At 45.6% G+C, this 26,219-nt stretch overlaps 1 protein-coding gene across 4 annotated transcripts in view; it reads right to left on the minus strand.

Annotated features, from left to right (window-relative positions):
* Positions 1-8,208: 8,208 nt before the first annotated feature.
* The window catches only part of LOC121292492 (NACHT, LRR and PYD domains-containing protein 3-like), a 68,817-nt gene continuing 50,806 nt past the window's right edge, over positions 8,209-26,219 (minus strand). For all 4 annotated transcript variants that reach the window (XM_041214512.1, XM_041214514.1, XM_041214511.1 and 1 more), the window contains 3 exons: positions 24,255-24,419; positions 9,492-9,659; positions 8,209-8,678 (listed from right to left, as the gene is read on the minus strand). In XM_041214512.1, the coding sequence (XP_041070446.1) occupies positions 8,591-8,678; positions 9,492-9,659; positions 24,255-24,419 (421 nt within the window). In that variant the 3' untranslated portion in view covers positions 8,209-8,590. The remainder of the gene's footprint in view (positions 8,679-9,491; positions 9,660-24,254; positions 24,420-26,219) is intronic.

Below are 26,219 nucleotides of genomic sequence, written 5' to 3' on the forward strand. Positions count from 1 at the left end.
CAGCTCTGGGTGCAGGTGGACACTCGGTCTCTGTTCTCTCTCCCTCCCTTCTGTGGTCTTGTGTTTCCCTGTGGACAGCGAGCTGTGCAAACTCTAGGTTCCAACTTGGTGTAAACCTTGGACAGGGACAGCTGCTGCTTCTTAACCCTTTCCAAACCACAACCCACAGCGTGATCAATGATGTCATTGCATTCTGATTGGCCGACCCGAGGCGAGGCCATGCCATAATTATGATCAACCTATGATTGGCCCCCAGGGGTGATGATCATCAGCTGATGTCATCTCCCAGTATCCTTCTTCCTTAACCGAGGTTTTCCACCCATGGTCGTTGACAGGACTCTCAACCGTGTCCGGCCCATCTCCCGCATATCCGCCCTCACACCTTCCTCTCCCTCCCAGAAACATGATAGGGTCCCCCTTGTCCTCACTTATCACCCCACCAGCCTCCGCATTCAAAGGATCATCCTCTGCCATTTCCGCCAACTCCAGCATGATGCCACCACCAAACACATCTTCCCTTCACCCCCCCTATCGGCATTCCGTAGGGATCGCTCCCTCTGGGACACCCTGGTCCACTCCTCCATCACCCCCTACACATCAACTCCCTCCCGCGGCACCTTCCCATGCAACCGCAAAAGATGAAACACCTGCCCCTTCACTTCCTCCCTCCTCACCATTCAAGGGCCCAAACACTCCTTTCAAGTGAAGCAGCATTTCACTTGCACTTCCCTCAATTTAGTCTACTGCATTGGTTGCTCCCAATGCGGTCTCCTCTACATTGGAGAGACCAAACACAGACTGGGTGACCGCTTTGCAGAATACCTTCGGTCTGTCTGCAAGAATGACCCAGACCTCCCTGTCGCTTGCCATTTTAACACTCCACCCTGCTCTCTTGCCCACATGTCTGTCCTTGGCTTGCTGCATTGTTCCAGTGAAGCTCAACGCAAACTGGAGGAACAACACCTCATCTTCCGACCAGGCACTTTACAGCCTTCCAGACTGAATATTGAGTTCAACAATTTTAGATCATGAACTCTCTCCTCCATCCCCCACCCCCTTTCCAATCCCCCACTTTTTTCCCCAATAATTTATATCGATTTTTCTTTTCCCACCTATTTCCATTATTTTTAAATGCATTTCCATCCTTTGTTTTATCCCCACCTTTTAGTCTGTTTCGATCCCTTCCCCCCAACCCACCCCCACTAGGGCTATCTGTACCTTCCCCCCACCCCACCCCCACTAGGGCTATCTGTACCTTCCCCCTACCCCACCCCCACTAGGTCTATCTGTACCTTCCCCCCACCCCACCCCCACTAGGGCTATCTGTACCTTCACCCCACCCCACCCCCACTAGGGTTATCTGTACCTTCACCCCACCCCAGCCCCACTAGGTCTATCTGTACCTGCCCCCCACCCCACTCCCACTAGGGCTATCTGTACCTTCACCCCCACCCCACCCCCACTAGGGCTATCTGTACCTTCACCCCACCCCACCCCCACTAGGGCTATCTGTGTACCTTCACCCCACCCCACCCCCACTAGGGCTATCTGTACCTTCACCCCCACCCCACCCCCACTAGGTCTATCTGTACCTTCACCCCCACCCCACCACCACTAGGTCTATCTGTACCTTCACCCCCACCCCACCACCACTAGGTCTATCTGTACCTTCACCCCCACCCCACCCCCACTAGGTCTATCTGTACCTTCACCCCACCCCACCCCCACTAGGTCTATCTGTACCTTGCTCATCCTGCTTTCTACCCTTAATTAGCACATTCCTTTAGATAATATCACCACCTTCAACACCTCTTTGCCCTTTTGTCTGTGATTTATTTTGGTTATCTCCACCTATCACTGGCCCTCTACCCAGCTCTACCTGTCCCACTAGCCCCCCCGCACCGCCCCCCCCCCCCACCAAACCAGCTTATATTTAACCTCTTTTGTATTTTTATTTAGTTCTGTTGAAGAGTCATTCGGACTCGAAACGTTAACCCTGTTCCTCTCCGCAGATGCTGTCACACCTGCTGAGGTATTTTTATTTTTGTTGTGGATTTCCAGCATCCGCAGTTTTTTGCTTTTATACCAGTATCCTTTGACTGATTCTGAAAAATGTCAATGACTTATGGTTCACCCCCTGCTGATTAATGGTTCTTTATGTTATTTACCATCATTACCATCACTAAACATCCTATTATCTATATCCTGTGGGTTACCATTAACCATAAACTGAACTAGACCAGCCACATAAATACTGTGGCTGCAAGAGCAGGTCAGAAGCTGGGAATAGTGCGATGAGTCACACATCTCCTGACTCCCCAAAGCCTCTCCAACATCTATAAGGCACACACCGGTCATGTGATGGAATGCTCCACAGTTGCCTGGATGAGTGCATCTCCAAAAGCACACAAGAAGCTTGATACCTTCCGGGTTAAAGCAGTCGCTTGATTGGCATCCCATCCACAAATATTCACTCCCTCCAATACCGACACACAGTGACAGCATTGTCTACCATCCACATGATACACTGCAGGAATTCACCAAGGCTCCTTAGACAGCAAACCCACAACCACTACCATCTGGAAGGACAATGGCAACAAATAGATGGGAACACCACCACCTAGAAATTCCCGTCCAAGGCATTCAACATCCCAGCTTGGAAATATCTGACTGTTCCTTCACTGTGGCTGGGTGAAAGCGCTGGGACTCTGTTCGGACAGCACCGTGGGTGCAGCTACACGACATGGACTGCAGCGGTTCAAGAAGGCAGCTCTGCACCACCTTATCAAGGGAAAATAGGGATGGACAATAATGCCGGCCCTGCCTTCCAAGCCAATGTCCCGTGAATTAACATAAAAATGATGTTTTGCTCAGATAAAAGAATATGTTTTATACCTTCCTTGACCATTTTTTCAGGATAGGGGAAGTATGCTGTATTGCCCTCATGAGTGATACCCTGAGCTCATCGTCTCAGACTTTGTTCAATGGTGCAAGTTCCTCATGAAATCCAAACCTTTATCAGTGACCGTTTTCGAGGCCAAGCACAGTCATGGTTTTCTCTCTGTGGCTGCTCCTGCTTGGAATGAGTTTCTTTTATAACAAAGGATTGGATGGTTAAGTTGCTTATAACATTGAAATGATGTCGGCCTAATGCAAAGGATTGCAGAGCACTGAGGGAAAAGTTTACAAAATAAGTAGTATAAAGTTATACGAGCGTGAATAAAATATAAGTGCAAAGCAGTGATCAGTTTTTAAATATAAGGAGATGATCTCTCTTTCTACATTCAGTTAATACATGGCCTTGAGTGATAAAAACAAGTCTAAAAGGATTACATGGTTACAATATTAACCACACATTATTACAGAAGTTACCTTTAATACAAAGAATGCATTGAGACAAATGTTTTCCCTAAATCACTGCTAATGAAATCTAACTTCAGGTAGAGCACAGCTGTTTTTATTCATTCCTCCTATTACATGCTGAAGTCCTCTATTGGTTATATTTTATAATGATAATGTACTGTTTATTTAATTCATGAAGATACTTTGTTTCTGTGTAAAGTGAACGAAAGCTAATCATTAAACACAACTTTCCCTGCAGAATTTAAAGTTTGATTTTGAAGGTGCAGTCACTATTTTAATGCTGCCTGCTTCTCTGGTATTTATCCCTATGTTACAACTGAGAGAAAGGAAGGAAGAGAGACAGAAAGGGAAAGAGAGAGAGAGAGGCACCTAAAAAGACAGGCAGATCAATGCATTGAAAGAGGGAAATTGACAGGATAAAGAGAGAGACAGAAAGTGTGGTGTGCGAGAGAGAGAGCGAGATAGAGAACGAGCAAGAAAGAAAGAGAGAGGGAATGTGTGAGAGAGCAAGATAGAGAGCGAGTGAGAAAGAAAAAGAGAGGTAAGGTGTGAGAGAGGGAGAGAGCGAGATAGAGAGCGAGTGAGAAAGAGAAAGAGAGAGGTAAGGTTGAGAGAGGGAGAGAGCGAGCAAGAAAGAGTAAGAGAGAGAGGTAAGGTGTGAGAGAGGGAGAAGGACAAAGAACAAAGAGAGAGAAAGGAACAGAGAAAAAGAACAAGGGGGTCACTGAGAGAGAGTCTGATAGAAAAAGAGCCAGAGGGAGAGAGAGAGAAAGCGAGAAAAAGAGAGGAAGATGAAAAGAGAGAAAGACGAGATGGTCAAAGAAATCTAAATCAGAAACTCAGAAAGTGAGTTGTGAAAATGTGGTCTGTCTTGTGATCTTGTTTGTGTAGAAATGAGTTACAGCATTCATTGGGCAGAGAGTTCACTTTGAGGGGTAAATGGAATGCACAGCGGCCATTTCAATCCATTTTACTGTGTTAATGATCGTGCATTTCTGTCTTTGTCTCTCTCTCACTGCCCCTCCACCTTGTGAGGTGTGTGTGAGAGAGCAAGAGGGAGGGAGAGAAGCGAGAGTGAGAAAAGTCAGAGGGACTGAGTGAGTGAGAGCAAGAGAATGAGAGAGAAAGGGTGAGGAAGACAGGGACTGATAGAGAAATGGGAGGGAGTCAGGACCGAACAGGGAGGGGGAAAGAGGCGAGAGTACTGGGGAAACGAGGGAGAGGGGGTCGATAAAAAGAGAGTGAGGGGAAAAGAGAGAGAGGGAGAGCGATAGAACAGGGAGTCAGAGAAGGGGAAACAGGGAGAGTGAGAAAGCGAGTGAGAGAAACAGAAAGGAATGGGAATGAGTGAAGGGTTAACGGGGGAGAGATGGAAAATGGAGTGAACTGTGGGTGGGGTGTTGAAGAGAGACAGGACCTTGAGGATCTCCAGTGTGTAGTCACAGACCCAGCTCCATTCTCAACCTTCCAGAAATAGTGACTTGGAAGAATTAAATGTCGGGTTGTTGATATTAAGAAGTGCCCAAATTGATCAGTTTCTTCCAGTTTAAATACGGAGATAACCTTTTGTGGGGGCTGAAGTGGTGCGGGGGTGGGGGGTCAATTACTTCACCTCTCCTGAACATTAACTGTGGTGACACTGCCCCTAGTGAGATTTACTGAAGACCTGATTGTGGATTGCTTCCATTCCAATGTCCTTCCCTCTCCATCCCCTCACCTCTCTACATGAATCATATGTAAATAAAAAAATGGCCACAGCGTCGAGTGTTGTTATTTATAACCGCGAAACAGCAAAATCTTCAGGGTGCATTTCGATCAAGATTCACCCCGAGACAGGCAGGATAAGGGATAGAGACATCCAGATATTTATCAAGACCAGGAGCAATAGATAGATGAGCAGAGATGGATGAGCTGGATAGATACAGAGAGAGGAGGGGACAGAGAGAGAGAGAGAGGTAACTGTGCTAGGAATTGAATGTTTACTGTTAATTATTACTGTACACACAGCACCAATCCTGGACTGAGAAGACACAGGGAGTGAAGGAGGGGGAAGGGCAGGGGAGGGTGGGGGTGTGGGTGGATGGCGATTAGTGAATGTGTTCGGGTCAATCCTGGACTGTGCGGGCACATGGCCGGCATGGAATAGGAGAGGGACAATCCCGGACTGAGTGGGTATAGAATGATATCAATGGTGACAGGGCTGGCATGGAATAGGAGAGGGACAATCCCGGACTGAGTGGGTATAGAATGATATCAACGGTGACAGGGCTGGCATGGAATAGGAGAGGGACAATCCTGGACTGAGTGGGTATAGATTGATATCAATGGTGACAGGGCTGGCATGGAATAGGAGAGGGACAATCCTGGACTGAGTGGGTATAGAATGATATCAACGGTGACAGGGCTGGCATGGAATAGGAGAGGGACAATCCTGGACTGAGTGGGTATAGAATGATATCAATGGTTCGGTTGAGTGGGCAGGAAAGTGACAAATGAAATTCAAACCGGAGGAGTGTGAGGTAATGGAATCTGGGAGGATAACAAAGCAAAGGGAACACTCAATAAACTGGAAGGATATTGAGAGGGGTCGAGGAAGTGAGAGATTTGGAGTGAATGTTCACTGGTCCCTGAAGGTGGCAGTACAGGTGGATAAGGTGGTAAAGAAAGCGGACAGAATGCTTTCCTTTATTGGATGAGGTATTGAGTACAAAACCAGGGATGTGATGATAGAAATGAATAAAAATAATTGTTTAGGCCACAGCTGGAATTTTGTGAACAGTTCTGGTCATATTACAGGAAGGACATATTTGCCCTGGAGAGAGTACAGAGGAGATTTACAGGAATGTTGTCAGGGCTGGAAAACTGCACCTATGAGGAGATTGGATAGGCTGGTGTTGTTTTCCTTGGAACGAGGGAGTCTGAGGGGTGTCCTAGCTGAGTTGTGCAAGATCATGATGAACTTTTCAGGTCTAGGGGAGGTTCAGGGCCCTGAACTGTTAACCCAAACTTCTCCACAGATGTTTCAGGATCAGCCTGTCCAGCATTTTCAGATTTATTTCATTTTATTCTGTTTGTATTTCACCCCCATCGCTTTGGCTTTTATTTCCTGTGAAACTATCAGCTTAGTTTTTATTGATATTTGTGTACGTTTTATTCAGTCATGTAAAGCTGAGAAATCAGACAGAAATGGTGCTTAATGTCTAGTAAACGATAACATGGTTAATTAACAATAATCCAATGAGTGAAACAAATAGTTATTATTTCTCGATTGTACTCATTTCTCACTATAAAATGTGGAACAATACAACATAATTAACAGACAGAAACTATTTGTTTACATTGCACATTGTGGCTGTGTTTGTAACACTGACAGTGAACGTGAATCTGAGCCGCTCTGTTACAGTTCTCAGTTCCGGACAGTAGATGTCCCCACACTCCGGAACAATGAAGTTCACAGAATGGAGAAGAACACAACACAATAATTGTTCACATTGTATTGGACAGGGGGAATTTGGGATTAATAGGGAAGAAGACTAGCTCTAGGTCCATTAAACAGGAGACACAACACCCAATAATTGTTCACATTGTATTGGACAGGGGGAATTCAACAACTGATGCTTTCTTTCTGAGGGACGACAGAAAAGCATTGAGGAACAACACCTCATCTTCCGACTAGGGACTTTACAGCCTTCCGGACTGAATATTGAATTCAACAACTTTAGGTCGTAAGCTCCCTCCCCCATCCCCACCCCCTTTCTGTTTCCCCCTTCCCTTTTTTTTCCAATAAATTATAAAGATTTTCCTTTTCCCACCTATTTCCATTATATAAAAAAAAACCCCACTAGAGCTATACCTTGAGTGTCCTACCATCCATTCTTAATTAGCACATTCGTTTAGATAATATCACCAACTTTAATTTTAACACCTATGTGTTCTATTGTACTATTGTCGTTGACATCTTTTGATGATCTGCTTCCATCACTGCTTGTTTGTCCCTACAACCACACCCCCCCCCTCCACCTCTTTGTCTCTCTATCTCTCCGCCCCCCACACACACACCTTAAACCAGCTTGTATTTCAACTCTTTCTTGGACTCGAACACAAGTTCTGTCGAAGGGTCATGAGGACTCGAAACGTCAACTCTTTTCTTCTCCACCGATGCTGCCAGACCTGCTGAGTTTTTCCAGGTAATTCTGTTTTTGTTTTTGATATTTTCAGTCCAATCCCTTGGTTACAGAATCCACTGGAACCTCCTCAATAGGATCCTCTCTCTGGGACACCCCATGCAGTGGGTGTTTGTCTCTATTGGACAGTGGGATCTATCCCAGCTGAACAGACCCTGTACCCACCCTGAACCCACACAGGGTCACCCTGTACCCACCCTGAACCCACACAGGGTCACCCTGTACCCACCCTGAACCCACACAGGGTCACCCTGTACCCACCCTGTACCCACACAGGGTCACCCTGTACCCACCCTGAACCCACACAGGGTCACCCTGTACCCACCCTGAACCCACACAGGGTCACCCTGTACCCACCCTGAACCCACACAGGGTCACCCTGTACCCACCCTGAACCCACACAGGGTCACCCTGTACCCACCCTGAACCCACACAGGGTCACCCTGAACCCACACAGGGCCACCCTGTACCCACCCTGAACCCACACAGGGTCACCCTGTACTCACCCTGAACCCACACAGGGTCACCCTGTACCCACACAGGGTCACCCTGAACCCACACAGGGTCACCCTGTACCCACCCTGAACCCACACAGGGTCACCCTGTACTCACCCTGAACCCACGCAGGGTCACCCTGTACCCACCTTGAACCCAGACAGGGTCACCCTGTACCCACCCTGAACCCACACAGGGTCACCCTGTACCCACCCTGAACCCACACAGGGTCACTTCCCAGCAGGGTCACTGGGCAGTGATACTGAGCGGGAGCCCTAGGGGGCTTTACCCCCAATCCCAGGAATCCTGAGTGTAATTGTCAATGTCCCACTGCAGCCCAGACTGATCCCCACCCTGGGCCCCTCCCTGTCTGTACATTTCCCCAGTGCCCCATTGGGGAACATTCAGCCCCGGATATCCTGCAGAAGCAGCGCCTGTGGGGGGGCGGGGCCGGGCTGAGTCACGTGACCCGGTGGCTGGGCCTCTGACGTCACAATGGGAGATGACGCTCACTCAGCTCGAACAGGAATGTTTATCAATCCCAAGGTTCACATTATCACTCTCAGTCCAGGTCTGGTTCCCTGCAGCGACTCCAGCTGATTTTCTCCATGTGAACTGAACCGATTGCCCCGCAGCCTGAAAGAGATGGAAGGTTAAAGAGGAATAAACAGATTGAACAACAGTGTCAATAACAGGGAGACTGGAGTTAATGGGACAAATCTCCTGCTCACTGGCTCAGCAGAGACCAGACATGAGGCTGAAGATGGCCAGCGGGTCCCTGTCATGTCCTGACTCGCAGGCCTACATGGGAATTGCCCCAGAGGTTTAAATTTCCACTGGGTAATCGCCCTGCTGCCCGGGACCCTGTGTGAATGTCTCTGACTCTGGGTTAGAATCGGAGACTTGGGACAAATCCCCAGGATTTACCTGGGTAGTTACCCAGGAAATGTTAGACTGTAAAACCTGGTCTAATACCTGGGTAACTCCACAACCCAGTCCCCCAATCACCCCCCACTGACCATCATACTACACCCACACTCCCCCATTAACCCCTCCAACCACCCCCACCAACCCCACTCCCTCCTGACCCTCCCAACTCTGTCCTTGACCAAATCTGACCAAACCCCCGGCTTTACAGCCCGATCCAACAACACGGCTGACCCAGCCCCATTAGCCGTCACCCTGACCGCATTAACCCCCCCGACCCCACCGACACCCCCACTCTCCCCCTGAGCCGACTAGACTCTGCTCGGATGGAGCTCCCCCGGGGGGAGGGAGTCACTGCTGAAGGTCCTGGGAGGAAAATGAAGCAGTTTCAGTTTGGGAGAATCTTGTCGAGCTGCGGAGATCCGCTTTTCATTGCTGCTGTTTGATAGATTCAGCACCATTTATATTTTAAATCCCATTTATATTTTAATTATTACACTAAACATTAACACAAACACTCACTCGATCACATTCAGAGTCCGGCAGGTCAGGATGAGGCGGCAGAGAGCGGGGACAGATCGGTCTGTGAAGCGGTTAAATCTCAGGTCCAGATCCGTCAGTGACCGGTTTGTACTGAGAGCGGAGGCGAGATCCTCGGTACAAGAATCACTGAGATCATTATCCCTTAGACTAAGGATCAGGGGGAGAAAAATAACAGGAATCTGGGTAAATCCACAGTGTTTTAACGAATACTATTAATAATAATACACAGTAAGAGGCAATCCAAAAGCACAACATCCGTTTATAAAGGAAAATGAAAACACTATAAATGCTGCAAATTAAATATAAATATAATATATTGGAAATACTCAGCAGATCCGGCAAGTATTTGTGAAGAGAGAAACAAAGTTAAACATAGAAACATAGAAACTAGGAGCAGGAGGAGGCCATTCGGCCCTTCGAGCCTGCTCCGCCATTCATTATGATCAAGGCTGATCATCCAACTCAATAGCCCGCTCCCGCTTTCTCCCCATATCCTTTGATACCTTTCGCCCCAAGAGCTATATCTAACTCCTTCTTCAACACATGCAAAGCTTTGGCCTCAAATACTTTCTGTGGTAGTGAATTCCACAGGCTCACCACTCTCTGGGTGAAGAAATTTCTCCTCATCTCAGTCCTAAATGGTCTACCCCGTATCCTCAGAGTGAGACTCCAAGTTCTGGGCTCCCCCACCATCGGGAAAATCCTTCCTGCATCTACCCTGTCTAGTCTGCTTAAAATTTTATATTTCTCTGAGATCCCCCCTTATTCTTCTGAACTCCAATGAAAATAATCCTAACCGAATCAATCTCTCCTCATATGTCAGTCCCGCCATCCCAGGAATCAGTCTGGTAAACCTTCGCTGCTCTCCCTCTATAGCAAGAACATCCTTCCTCAGGTAAGGAGACCAGAATTGCACACAATATCCCAGGTGTGGTCTCCCCAAGGCCCTTTATAATTGCATCAAGACATCCCTGCTCCTGTACTCGAATCCTCTCGCTATGAAGGCCAACATATCATTTGGCTTATCTGCCGCCTGCTGTACCTGGATGTTTACCTTCAGCAACTGGTGCACGAGGACACCCAGGTCTCGTTGCACATTCCCCTCTCTCAATTTATAGCCATTCTGATATTAATCTGCCTTCATGTTTTTGCTACCAAAGTGGATAACCTCACATTTCTCCACATTATCCTGCATCTGTCATGCATTTGCCCACTCACCCAGCTTGTCCAAATCACACTGAAACATCTCTGCATCCTCCTCGCAGCTCACCCTCCCACCCAGCTTTGTGTCATCTGCAAATTTGGAGATATTACATGTAGTTCACTCATTTAAATGATTAATATATATTGCGAATAGCTGTGGTCCCAGCACCAATCCCTGCGGTACCCCACTAGTCACTGCCTGCCATTCGGAAAAAGACCCATCTATTCCTACTCTTTGTTTCCTGTCTTTCAACCAGTTTTCGATCCATCTCAAATCAGTACCGCACTTTAATGTTACACGCTAATATCTTAGGCGGGACTTCTGGAAGACCAAATAAACCACGTCCACTGGCTCCCCTCTCATCAACTCTACCAGTTACATCCTCATAAAATTCCAGTACATTTGTGAAGCATGATTTCCCTTTCGTAAATCCATGTTGATTCTGCCCAATTGCGCCACTGTTTCCCAAGTGCTCAGCTATTAAATCTTTTATAATGGACTCTAGAATTTTCCCCGCTACTGACGTCAGGCTGACTGGTCTATAATTCCCTGTTTTCTCTCTGCCTCCCTTTTTAAATAGTGGGGTTACATTAGCTCCCCTCCAATCTGTAGGAACTGTTCTAGTGTCTATAGAATCTCGGAAGATGACCACCAATTCATCCACAGTTTCTCTGGCCACTTCCTTAAGTACTCTGGGATGGAGATTATCAGGCCCTGGGGATTTATCGGCCTTCAATCCCGTCAATTTACCCAACACCATTTCCCTACTAATGCTGATTTCTTTCAGTTCCTCCCATTAACTAAATCCTATGTGCCCCAACATTTTTAGTATGTTATTTGCGTCCTATTTTGTGAAGACAAAGCCAAAGTATGTATTTAGTTGGTTGGCCACTTCTTTGTTCCCCATTATAAATTGCCCTGTTTTTGACTGTGAGGGACTTACATTTGTCTTCAACAATTTTTTTCTCTCCACATACCTATCGAAACCTTTACAGTCAGTTTTATGTTCCCTACAAGCTTACTCTCGAAATCTATTTTCCTCTTCTTAATCAATCTTTTGGCCCTCCTTTGTTGAATTCTAAACTGCTCCCAATCCTCAGGTCTGTTCTTTTCTCTGGCCAATTTGTATGCTTTTTCCTTGGATCTAATGCTACCTCTAATTCCCCTTGTAAGCCATCGTTTGGCCACCTTTCGTGTTTTACTTATGCGCACGACAGGAATAAACAATTGTTGTAGTTCACCCACGCGCTCTTTGAATGTTTGCCATTGCTTATCTACCGACACCCCTTGAACTAACGTTTTCTCAATGCATCATAGCCAACTCGTGTCTCATACCATTATAGTTCCCTTTGTTAAGATTCAGGACCCTAGTCTCAGAATCAACTACTTCACTCTCCATCTTGATGAAGAATTTTATCATATTAAAGTCTGAGCTGTTAGTAGAACTGGGAAATACCAGTGAATTGACAGGGTTTAAGCTATGGTGTTTGGGTGATTTGGGGCAAGGAGAGAACAGAATGGAATTTGTGGTGTGATTAAATGACAAAAGGGATGATGGTGCAAGACAACAGCGCAGTATCTCCATGTCACTCGGTGGGGGGATATGGGATGGTGCTTGACTCAGGAATGAAGTTTGTGGTCGGGATGTGGATAATGGCTGTGATCTTGCTGGAAGCTATGAAGACAACATCCCTGATTTACTGATGTCTCCCTGGGTCGCTTCTCCAGGCTGCTCGGGCTCGGAGGGAGGTCTTGTTCCCTCAGGACAGGAGGAGGAGGTCGGCCCAGTCAATCCGAGCAAGCTTGGGGGGAGATTGCCGAGGAGGTGAGCAGGTGTGGGGCACGTGGTTGCAGTGACAAAATGATCAACATCCTGATGTGTTCTGGCAAGGTAAGTGCAGCAAACACTGTTAAACGTACAGTCTTATACGTGACTAAGGATGCCCACGGAGCAGCATTGACTGTCAGAGACATGTCAGCCTCTCTGTGGAAGGCCGCGGCCAGTGAGAGTTGACTCCTGCGCTGCCAAGACTGAGTGGCCACATGTAGGAGGCATCTCTGTGATGACATGATGGGCAGCCAGGCTGACATCAGCATAGACCAATGTGTATCTTAGATGGGTGAGTAGCCATAGAAATGTATGTGCTTGTAGAAGAGAGTGCATGATGTCAGCGAAGGAGGCACTAAGAGTGCTGGCGTCCAGATCTTGCCATCCTTACACCAATAGAAGATGAAGTGCTGCAGCTGAGAGGCCTGAAGACAGGGCGGATGGTTGGTGGAGCTCAGAGATCGAGTGGTTTAATGTGGTGGGGGATGTGATCCCAGGAGTAGAATCAGATAGGTCAGCTTCAGATCAGAAAAACTGAGGTAGATCATTAGCTAGGGACGTTGTGATACGCATGGAGTTACAGGAGGAGCAAAGTTTAAAAAGTGTCCAGCAAGGGAAATTGATAGGGTTAAACTGTTTATACATCATTGCAAGGAGTATTACAAACAAGGTAGATGAGTTAATGGCACAGGTAGACACATGGCAGCAGGATGTCATTGCTATAACGGAGACCTGGCTAAAGGAGGGACAAAACTGGCAGCTAAATATCCCTGGTTATAGAGTCTTCAGACATGCTATAGAGTAGGAGATTAAAAAAGGGAGCGGGGTAGCACTAATGGTTAAAGAATCAATACCAGTTGTGAGAAGGGATGATGTATTAAATGGGTCAACAAACGAGGCTTTATGCTTTGAGCTTAGAAGTAAAAAAGGAGCAGTCACACTACTGGGGGTATAGTACAGAACCCCAAATACTGAAAGGGAGATAGAAGAATAAATATGTAGGCAAATTTCTACTTGTAAGAACAAAAGGGCAATAATAGTAGGAGACTTCAACTATCCTAGGGAAAAAAAATCGTGCAGTGTGACCAGGAAAATTTTTCAACCAATTAGCGACAAACACAACGAGAGGAGATGCAATTCTAGACCTAGTCTTGGGGAACGAAGAAGGGCAAGTGAATGTAGTGACAGTTGGCGACCATATCCGGGACAGTGATCACATTTCAGTTAGATTTAGCATTACAATGGAAAAAGACAGAGATAAGGCAGGCATTAAAGTCTTCAACTGGGGGAAGGCAAATTTTGCAGAAATGAGAAGGGACTTGGCTGAGGTGGACTGGACAGCACTGCTGGAAGAAATAACAATGGAAAATCAGTGGGAAGCACTAAAAAGCAAGATCCTAATTGTACATAGTAGGCATGTCCCCTACAAACATGAGAGGTACTGCCAAATCTAGACCTCCCTGGTTGTCTAGAGGAATACAGGGAAAGATCAAACAGAAAAAAAGAATGTGTACGATTGGCAGAAAGAACTAAGCACTGCAGATAACCTAGACGAATATAGGAATATAGGGACGAAGTAAAAAAGGAAATAAAGAAATCAAAGAGAGGACATGAAAAAAGATTAGGAAGAAAAGTTGAAGATAACCCAAAGATGTTTTACCAACACCTTAATGCTAAAGGATTAGTTAAGGAAAAAGTGAGACCTATCAGAGATGAAGATGGAAACTTGTGTGTAAGTGCAAAGGCTGTGGGAGGGGTTTTGAATGAATATTTTGTCTCCGTGTTTACAAAGGAAAGGGAGGATGTAGATATAGTAGTCCAGGAGGAACACTGCGAGATATTGGATGGGATAGTCACGAAGAGAGAGGAAGTGCTGGAAGGGTTGAAGTCCTTACAAGTTGATAAGTCACCAGGGCCAGATGGATTGTTTCCGAGGCTGCTGAATGAAGTCAGGGAGGAGATAGCAGATGCTCTGAGGATGATTTTCCAATCTTCACTAGATACAGGGGAGGTACCAGAGGGCTGGAGAAAAGCAAACGGAGTCCCATTGTTTAAAAATGGATCAAAGGAAATGCCAAACAATTATAGGCCAGTTAGTCTTACATCGGTGATGAGCACATTAGTAGAATCAATCTTGAGAGATAAGATTAACTGTCATGTGGAAAGCCATGGTCTAGTCAGGGATGGTCAGCATGAATTTGTTAAAGGAAGGTCTTGCCTCACAAATTTGATTGAATTATTTGAGGAAGTGACAAAAAGGGTTGATGAAGGTAGTGCAGTGCATGTTGTGTACCAGGTCCCACATGGCAAATTGGTCAGGAAAGTAAAAGCCCAAGGGATTCAGGCTAATGTGGAAAAATGGATAAAAAGATTGGCTTTTGTAACGGGAAACAAAGGTTAATGGTCGATGGATGCCCTTGTGAATGGAAAATTGTCTAAAATGGTATTCCACAGGGCTCGGTAATGGGATCCTTGCTGTTTGTGTTATATATTAACGATTTGGACGTGAATGTGGGGGGCACAATTGGGAAATTTACAGATGACACGAAGATTGGCCCAGTAGTGGATAGTGTAGAGGATAGTCATAATCTCCAAAACGATATAGATGGGTTGGTGGAGTGGGCGGTAAAGTGGCAGATGGATTTTAACATAGAGAAGTGTTAGGTCATACATTTAGGAAGGTCAAACAGTTACATGGATCACATAATAAATGGGAATATACTAAGGTGGGTAGATGAAGTGAGAGATATTGGCGTACAAGTACACAGGTCCCCGAAGGAAGCAGTTCAAGTAGACAAGGTTGTAAAGAAGGCATATAGAATGTTCTCCATTGGTTGAGGAATAGAATATAAAAGCAAAGATATAATATTGGAATTGTATAAAACACTGGTGAGGCCACAACTGGAGTATTGTGCGTGATTCTGGTCACCACATTACAGGAAGGATGTAATAGCTCTGGAGAGAGTGCAGAGGAGGTTTACAGGAACATTGCCAGGATTAGAAAAGTGCAGCTATGAGGACAGGTTGGATAAATTGAGGTTATTTTCCTTAGAACAAAGAAGGATGAGAGGTGACTTGATTGAGATGTACAAAATTTTGAGGGGAATAGATAGAGTGGAAAGGATAAAATTGTTTCCCTTCATGGAGAATTCTAAAACCAGGGGACATAGATTCAAGAGAAGTGGCAGAAAGTGTAGGGGGGGGGGGCATGAGGAAGAAAATTTTTACGCAGAGGGTAGTGGATGTCTGGAATTCGCTGCCCAAGTTGGTGGTAGAGGCAGAAACTTTAAACTCTTTGGAAAAAGTACCTGGATCTGCACCTAAAGTGTTGTAAGCTGCAGGGCTATGGGCCGGGTGCAGGAAGGTGGGATTAGAATGGACACTTGGGTGTCCTCAGGCTGGCATGGACAAGATAGGCCGAATGGCCTCCTTCTGTGCTGTAACTTTTCTATTTTTCTATGTTTCTAATGAATGGCACAGGAGAGCCTCTGGGGTCCGCAAAACATAATGCTTCTCTATCCATCCCTGGGCACAGATTGTAGTCTGAAGAACGTATTGGAATATGAACAGAATAACTAGGAGCAGGAGTGGGCCATTCAGCCCCTCAAGAATTCTCCGTCATTTGATAAGAAGATGGCTGATCTGATTCTGGCTGATCTGATTCTGGCTGATCTGATTCTGGCTGATCTGATTCTGGCTGATCTGATTCTGGCTGATCTGATTCTGGCCTGAACTCCGCTTTCCTGTCGGTCTGCAGTAACCCTCGTTTCTCTCGTCAATCAAAAATCTACCTTAACTCAGCCTTGAATATACTCAATGACCCAGCCTCCATTCACCTCTTGGGAAGAGAATTCCATAGACTAACTAAATTTCTTCTCTTCTCAGTCTTAAATGGGGGAGCCCTATTTTTTTTTTTGAAATAGTGTCGCTTAGTTCTACTCCCACAAGAGGAAAGATCCTCTCAGCATACATCCTTTCAAGTCCCCTCAGGATCTTGTATGTTCAATAAGATCACCTCTCAACCTCCTGAACACCAACGGGTATAGGCCCAATCTGCTTAACTTTTCATCGTAAAATAAAACCCTTCATCCCAGCAATCAGTTGAGTGAACCTTCACTGAACTAGTTCTAATGCAATTATACCCTTTAACTAAATAGACCAAAACTTTATAGTTTACTCCAGATGCTGTCTGACTAAGGCCCTGTATAGCTGCAGCAAAACTTCTCTACTTTTACAATGCATTCCCCTTGCAATAAAAACATATGAAATAGGAGCAGGAACCAGCTATTCAGCCCTTCGAGCCCGCTCCGCCATTCACTGAGATCACGGTTCATCTTCCACTTCAACAACATTTACTTGTGTTAACCACATGTTCCATGATGCTTTCAATGTGTAGAAATCTATAAATCTCAGTCTTGAACATACTAAATGACTGACCCTCCTCTGGGGCTGTGAATTCAAAAGATTCACCACGCTCTGAGTAAAGAAATTCCTCCATATCTCAGTCCTAAATGGCCTGCCCCTTATTCTGAGACTGTATCCCCTGGTTCTAGACACCCCCAGCATGGGGCAACCTCCTACCTGCATCTACACTGTCAATCCCTGTAAGAATTTTGTATGCCTGAATGAGATCACCTCTCATTCTTCTAAACTCCAGAGAACAGAGGCCCAGTCTATTTAATTTCTCCTCAGCACGCATTGCTCCAGGAATTATTTTAGTGGAAACTTCATCGCACTCAGTCTAAGACAAGTACATCTTTCCTTAGGTAAGAAGACAAAAACTGTATAGAATGCTCCTGTCACCATCTCACCAAGACAGTGAGTCATCTTTACTCCTAAACTCTAATCCACTTGTAATAAAAGCCAACATACCATTTACCTTTTTAACTGTTTGCTGTATCTGCATGTTAGCTTTAAGTGACTCCTGATCAAGGACATTGAAATACCTTTGAAGATCAACACTTCCCAGTCTCTTACCATTTAACAAATGGTCTGTATTTGTTATTTCCTGCCAATGTGGATAACATCACATTCCTCCATATTATATTCCATCTGCCAAATTTTTGGCCACTCTCTTATCCTCTTCAGATCCCCTTGAAGCTACTTTGCATCCTCCTCACAACTCACACTTCCACCTAATTTCCTGTCACCTGCAAACTTCTAAATATTACATTTAATCCCCATGTCCAAATCATTGATGTACATTGTGAATAGCTGTGACTGTGATCCTTGCCCTATCTCATTGTACCACATCCACGGGTCTCCCCTTATATATTCTACTGACTGCATCCTCAAAAATCCCCAACAGGTATGTTACACATGATTTCCCTTTCATAAATCCATGTTGAATCTGCCTAATCCTACCATTATTTTCTAAGTGTTCTATTATCACATCCTTTATTGCAAAATCTAGCATTTTCCATCCTCCTTATGTCAGGCTAACAGATCTTTAGTTCCCAGTTTACTCTCCCTCTTTTCTTAAACAACAGGGTTATATCTTCCACCTTCCAATCTGCAGGAACCATTCCAGAGGCTACAGAATTTTGAAATATGATCACCAACGCATCTCCTATCTCTGCAGCCACTTCCTTCAACACTCTGGGATGTAGATCATCCGGGTCAGGGAATTTATCTACTTTAGGTCCCAATAATTTCTCTAATACTTTTTTAAACAAATATTCATATCTTGCAGTTCCTCGTTTACATTAGTCCCTGATTCTCCTTTACTTCTGATCGATTTTTAGTATTTTGCTCCGTGAAGACAGACACAAAGTATTTGTTTAATTTCTCTGCCATTTCCTTATTCCACATTGTAATTTTTCCTGACTTTGCTTGAAATGGACCCACAATTATTTTTACTAATACTTTCCTTTTTACATACCTACAGAAGCATTTACAATCAGTCTTTGTGTTTCTTGCTAGTTTACTCTCATATTCTATCTTTTCTTTCTTAATCCATTTCTATGCAGTTTTCTAAAATGCTCCCAATTTCCAGGCTTTACTTTTTCTGGCAACTTTATACATCTCTTCCCTTGATCTAATTCAATTCTTGATTTCTTTTGTTGGGACACGTTCATTGCTGGGATTTTGTGCATCAAAGGAATGCATTTTTGTTGTAAACACGTCACATTTCAAAGCCTTAAATGGAAGCTGGGGGTAAAGACACCACTGAGATTCACACTCAGGATCTTCGGTTTACTAGACAGTCATTGAAACTGCTTTATCCACAGCATCCACATGAACACCAGCATACCAATTGTCTTCCTAATCACTTGCTCCACTGCATGCCTAGCGATCCATAGACTGGGGCTCCCAGATCCCTCAGCACCATACAGTCTGCAGTCTTTCTCCATTCACGTAAGACACTACTTTTCTATTCTTACAGCCAAAGAGGTTAAATTCACATTTTCTCACATTAAACTCCATCTGCCATTTTTTTGCCCATTCACTTCACCTATTTCAATCCCTTAATAGACTCTTTATGTCCACTTTACAAGTTACTTTCCTACCTTTGCACCATCGGCAAATTTAGCTACCATGCATTCAGTTCCTTCACCCAAGTAATTTACACAGGTACTTTAGGCCCCAGCACTGACCTCTGTGTCACTTCACTAGTACCAGTTTGCCAAACCAAAAATGGCCCTTTACCCCAAATCTCTGTTTGCTGAGTTAATCAAGCGTCTATACATACTAACATGCTACCACCTGTATAACAAATTCTTATCTTGTTATCTTTGTTATCTTTGATGTGACACCTGATCAAATTGCTTTTGGAAATCCAACTGCACCAAATCTACACATTCTCCTTTACCAGTTTTCATGCTACTTCCTCAAAGAAATCTAATCCATTCGCCCCATGTGATTTTCAATCCACTGGGCCTCCCATGAATCTGGGGAATTTTGAAAGATCACAACCAGTGCATCTACTATGTCTGCAGCCACTTCTTTTAAGACCTTATGATCAAAGCCATCAAGACAAGGGAATTGAGAACCTGTGGTTCTAATTGTTTCCATAAGAGCTTTTCCGAATAAACCTGGATGTTTGAAGTTCGTCCTTCCTTTTTACCTCTTGATTTTCAACTATTTTTTGGGATGTTTCTTTTGTCGTCTACAGTGAAGAGAGACACAAAATACCTATTCAATGCTTCTGCCATTTCCTCATTCCCATTATTAATTTCCCAGCCTCACCATCTAAGAGACCAATGCACACTTCAGTATTCATTTCCTATATAAATATTTGGAGAATATATTAAACCCATTAACGTCCCAATTGTCAGCGGGTTTTCATGGCCCATCCAACCTGACGTTGGGGGAGCAGCCAATCGGCCAGGAAACCTTTACATTCTTGATGAAACCTCATCCAAGGGAGGGACGGAATCTCCGTTAGGATTTATAATAAAAATAAATACCTGGCTGTGTGTGTTTTGTGTGAGAGCTGCTTTCAGGAGCTTGATTGTGCTGCAGGGACAGTTTGGCAGCACCTTTTGTGCTTTGTTTTATTATTTGGAGGTCTGCAGCTCTCGGAGGCATCTGTCTGCCTTCAGGGAGCTGACTGGAAGCGCTCACCAGCACTTACAGTGAGGTCGGTGCCGCCCTCTTCCCTCCCCCAGCGGCAGTGCTGAGCCTTTCCCCGGCTCCGCTTCACACTGGCTGCCTCTCCATTGGCCAAGCAGCGTAAGATCATGGTCGCGGGGCTGATCGGGCAGAAGCGCATTTCACACCCGCTCCCAGGCTCCCCGATCATGCACCCGACAAGGGAAACATTCAGGACAGCTTCATGTCTCAGTTTGATGGGTTTACATTAGAACTGGGAAAAGCAGCGTCTGCACTGGTTTTAAGTGACAGTAAATTGGGGGATTGCAACATGGAAATGCACCGATTATTAACGTGACAAAACTGGTGAGGGTACAAAATAAATCACGGCTTGGCCTAAATAGCCAAGTGGTTATGGTACTGGGTTTGTAACCCCAAGATCAAGAGCTCAAATCTCACAATGGCAAACTATGAAACGATGTAACTTCATCTGAAACAGATGGAAACGGGTTTATACTCGAAAGAGTTACAAAACAAATCACGGGAGTCCACACCTTAAACTTGTGTGTGGACATGGGGGGAGGATGGTAAAGGACTACAGTTTGTGGTGGGGAGAAAGATAATGGCTGTGAGGTCAGTGCACAGTGTTAGCCTCACAGCTTTATTTGTGACTAAGGATAAACGTGAACTTGGTCAAAAGCTTTTGCCCACCCAGCCACTGGCAATGCCCAGCCAGCAGCATTGGCTGTCCGAAGCTAATATGAGTAACAGTGCTCAAAATAATACCATAAGACATAGGAGCAGAAATTAGGCCATTCAGCCCATCGAGTCTGCTCCGCCATTCAATCATGGCTGATAAGTTTCTCAACCACATTCTCCCGCCTTCTCCCCATAACCTTTAAACACCTTCCCAACCAAGAACCTATCTATCTCGGTCTTAAATACACTGAATGACCTGGCCTCCACAGCATTCTGTGGCAATGAATTCCATAGATTCACCACTCTCTGGCTAAATAAGTTTCACCTCATCTCTGTTCTAAATGGTCTTCCCTTTACTCTGAGGCTGCGCCTTCGGGTCCTAGTCTCTCCTACTAATAGAAACCTCTTCACCACGTCAACTCTATCCAGGTCTTTCAGTATTCTGTAAATTTCAATCAGAATCCCCCTCATCATTCTAAACTCCATCGAGTAGAGTGCCAGTGTCCTCAAACGTTCCTCATATGTTAAGCCTTTTATTCCTGGGATCGTTCCTCTGGACCCTCTCCAGGGCCAGCACATCCTTCCTGAGATACAGAGCCCAAAATTGCTCACAATATTCTAAATGTGGACTGACCAAAGCGTTACAAAGCCTCAGCAGCATATGCCTGTTTTTATATTCTAGTCTGCTCGAAATAAATGCCAACATTGCATTTCCCTTCCTAACTACCGACTCAATCTGCAAGTTAACCTTAAGAGAATCCTGGACCAGGACTCCCAAGTCCCTTTGCACTCCAGATTTCTGAATTCATTCCCCATTTAGAATGTAGTCTATACCTCTACTCTTCGTACCAAAGTGCATGACCTCACACTTCCCCACGTTCTATTCCATCTGTCACTTGTTTGCCCATTCTCCTAATCTGTCCAAATCCTTCTGCAGCCTCCCTGCCTCCTTGATACTACCTGTCCCTTCACCTATCTTTGTATCATCATCAAACTTAGCCAGGAAGCCCCAGTTCCTTCATCAAGATCATTAATGTATAAAGTGAAAAGTTGTGGTCCCAACACTGACCCCTGCGGAACTCCACTAGTCACCGGCCACCATCCTGAGAAGGACCCCCTTATCCCCACTCTCTGCCTCCTGCCAGACAGCCAATATTCTATCCATGCTAGTACCTTGCCTCTAACACCATGGGCTCTTATCTTACTGAGCAGCCTCCTGTGCTGCACCTTGTCAAAGGCCTTCTGGAAGTCCAAGTAGAAAACATCCATTGGCTCTCCATTGTCTAACCTACTCATTACCTCCTCAAAGAATTCTAACACATTTGTCAGGCATGACCTCCCCATGCTGACTTTGCCCGATTTTACCATGCACTTCCAAGTATCCTGAAATCTAATCCTTAATGATGGACTCTAAAAACATACCAACCACCGAGGTCAGGCTAATCGACCTGTAATTTCCCGTCTTTTGCCTCATTCCCTTCTAAAACAGAGGGGTTACATTAGCGATTTTCCAGTCCTCTGGGACCCTCCCTGACTCCAGTGATTCCAGAAAGATCACCACTAATCCCTCCACTATATCTTCAGCTATCTCCTTCAGAACTCTGGGGTGTAATCCATCTGGTCCAGGTGATTGATCTATCTTCAGAGCATTCAGTTTTCCTAGCACCTTCTCCTTGGTAATGGCCACCATACTCACCTCTGCCCCGACTCTCTTGAACTGTGGGGATGTTACTCATGTCTTCCACCGTGAAGACTGACGCAAAGTACCTATTCAGTTCCTCTGCCATTCCTTAGTTCCCCACTACTACTTCTCCAGCGCCATTTTCCAGCGGCCCAATGTCCACTTTTGCCTCTCTCTCATCTTTTATATATCTACAAAAACTCTTGCAATCTTCTTTTATATTACTGGTACTTTACCCTCATATTTAATCTTCTCCCTCCTTATTTCTTTTTTAGTTGTCCTCTGTTGGTCTTTGTAGGCTTCCCAATCCCCTGCTTTCTCACTGCTCTTCGCCGCATTGTATGCTTTCTCTTTAGCTTTTACGCTGTCCCTCACTTCCCTTGTCAGCCATGGTTGCCTCGTCCTCCCTTTAGTATGCTTCTTCTTCCTAGGGATGAATTTTTGCTGTGTCTCCCAAATTACTTCCAGAAACTCCTGCCATTGCTGTTCCACTGTCTTTCCTGCTAGGCTCATCTCCCAGTCAATTGTGACCAGCTCCTCCTTCATGCCTCTATAGTTGCCTTTATTTAACTGTATTATCGTTACATCTGATTCCATCTGTTTCCTCTCAAATTGCAGGGTAAATTCTATCATATTATGGTCACTTCCTCCTAAGAGTTCCTTCACCTTAAGCTCCCTTATCAAATCTGCCTCATTACACATCACTAAATCTAGAATTGCCTGTTCCCTAGTGGCTCCACCACAAGCTGCTCCAAAAAGCCGTCTCGTAGACATTCCACAAATTCCTTTCCTTGGGATCCACTACCAACCTGATTTTCCCAGTCTACATGCATGTTGAAATCCCCCATGATCACCGTAACCTTGCCTTTCTTACACACCTTTTCTATCTCCTGGTGTATCTTGTGCCCCACATCCTGACTACTGTTCGGAGGCCTGTACATAACGCCCATTATGGTTTTTTCACATTTGCGGTTCCTCAACTCTACCCACACAGATTCTACATCATCTGACACTACGTCATTTCTTGCTATCGATTTAATTTCATTCCTTACTAACAAAGCAACGCCGCACCCTCTGCTAAATGGCCTATCTTTTCAATAGCATGTATATCCTTGGATATTTAGCTCCCAGTCCTGATCCCTTGCAGCCATGTCTCCGTGATGCCCACCACATCATACTTGCCATTTTAATCTGCGCCACAAGCTCATTTACCTTATTTCGTAAACTGTGTGCATTCAGATACAACACCTTCAGTCCTGTATTTCCCATCCCCTTTCTCATTGTTGTCCCTTTATCTGATGTGCTTGAAGTTAGATTCCTAGCCCTTTCCAAACACTCTGTCCTATTATGTGTTCTGGAAACTTTAATAGCCTCTCCTGGGCTCTCCTTTCTGTTGTTTTTTTCATAATTTTGCATGAAGTTGAATCCACACCCAGCACCCCCCCACCCAAAAAAAGAAAACACACGCACACGCTAACCTGCTGCTTTGTTTCCCATTACTCATACTTCTTGGTATTTTTCCCTGCCCTCCCACCCACTTTTTTGGTTTACAGTCCTGTTGACCACCCTATTTACCCTCTTCCCTAGAACATTGGTCCCAGATTGGTTCAGGTAGAGACCATCCCAACGGTACAGATCCCGCCTCTTCCAATACTGATGCCAGTGCCCCACGAAATGGAACCCTTCTATCCGGCACCACTCCTTTAGCCACGTGTTTACTTCCCTTATTCCCGCGTCCCTATATATTGTTAAATATGAAGTTATTCCAAACACAATCTCACACTGTCTGGTACTTACTGCAGTTTCTGTATTTTACAGTCTGATCCCCTCAGAGCTACAGACAGTCGTTTCACTCCTGAATCTCCCAGTTTGTTACCATACAGGTTCAGATCTGTCAGTGAGTGATTAAACACAGAGGCAAGATCTTCAGCACAAGAATCTGTCAGAGTGTTATCCCCTAGACTGGGGGGTGGGGGGAGGGTTCGAGACAGAAAAAATAACAGGAATCAGAATAAATTTCCAGTTTCTTTACAAAGAACGTAACTGATTAAAATAATAATATACAGTGTGAAACATTCCAGAAACACAACTACAAAACATAACAGCAATCTATAATTGATGCTGTGGGTGTGAAATATAAAGGAATATTCTGTAAATAGTCAGCCTGGGAGACAGTATCTGTGACGGGACAAACAGAGCCCAGAGTCCCGCTGGGGGGCGCGCGCGTGCCTGACCCAAGCAGGCGGGGAATCCCGCGATGATGATGTCAGACCAGCGTCCTGACGTCATCGCGCACCCGGGCGATATTGGGCTGGGCACGCACGCGCAGACGTTGAAGAGTTCCCGCGGACAATGAGGCGGGAAATTAAACCCATTCACGTCCCAATTGTCAGCGGGTTTTAGTGGCCCATCCAACCTGACGTTGGGGGAGCAGCCAATCGGCCAGGAAACCTTTACATTCTTGATGAAACCTCATCCAAGGGAGGGATGGAATCTCCGTTAGGATTTATAATAAAAATAAATACCTGGCTGTGTGTGTTTTGTGTGAGAGCTGCTTTCAGGAGCTTGATTGTGCTGCAGGGACAGTTTGGCAGCACCTTTTGTGCTTTGTTTTATTATTTGGAGGTCTGCAGCTCTCGGAGGCATCTGTCTGCCTTCAGGGAGCTGACTGGAAGCGCTCACCAGCACTTACAGTGAGGTCGGTGCCGCCCTCTTCCCTCCCCCAGCGGCAGTGCTGAGCCTTTCCCCGGCTCCGCTTCACACTGGCTGCCTCTCCATTGGCCAAGCAGCGTAAGATCATGGTCGCGGGGCTGATCGGGCAGAAGCGCATTTCACACCCGCTCCCAGGCTCCCCGATCGTGCACCCGACAAGGGAAACATTCAGGACAGCTTCATGTCTCAGTTTGATGGGTTTACATTAGAACTGGGAAAAGCAGCGTCTGCACTGGTTTTAAGTGACAGTAAATTGGGGGGAGGGGGTGGGGAGATTGCAAAATGGAAGCGCACCGATGATTAACGTGACAAAACTGGTGAGGGTACAAAACAAATCACGAGAGTCCACACCTTAAACCTGTGTCACTCGTGTGTGGACATGGGGGGAGGATGGTAAAGGAATGGAGTTTGTGGTGGGGAGAAAGATAATGGCTGTGAGGTCAGTGCACAGTGTTAGCCTCACAGACTTGTCTGTGACTCAGGATAAAAGTGAACTTGGTCAAAAGGTCTTGCCCACCCAGCCCCTGGCAATGCCCAGCCAGCAGCATTGGCTGTCAGAAGCATGTCAGCCTCTCTGTGGAGAGCCCCGGTCAGTCAGAGTTGACTCCTGTGCTGCTGTGACTCAGTGGGTGTAAGCAGGAAGCATCCCTGTGTCTCCATGATGGACAATCAGGCTGTCACCAGCGTAGGCTCGTGTATGTCTTTGATGGGTCAGTAACAATGGACAGTTACGTGCTTGTAGAAGAAAGCACACAATGTCGGGGAATGATCCAAGATGGGTGGCTACATCCAGATCTTGTCATCCTTAACCCAATGGAAGATGAAATGCTGGAGCTGGGAGACTGGAAGCAGGGCGGGCAATCACTGACAGTGAGATGGTTGTGGAGCTGAGAGAGTGAATAGTCTAACAGATGGACATAGGAGAGCCTATGGAGTCCACAAAACATAGTGATCATGTATCAGTCCCTAGTCACAAGGAGTAGTCAGAAGGAAATTTTGGAATGTGCATTGCCCTATAATCACACTCCTCCCTCTCACAAATCAAGGGCT

This window comes from Carcharodon carcharias, chromosome 20 (assembly GCF_017639515.1).
Source record: "Carcharodon carcharias isolate sCarCar2 chromosome 20, sCarCar2.pri, whole genome shotgun sequence".
NCBI classification, from domain to species: domain Eukaryota; kingdom Metazoa; phylum Chordata; class Chondrichthyes; order Lamniformes; family Lamnidae; genus Carcharodon; species Carcharodon carcharias.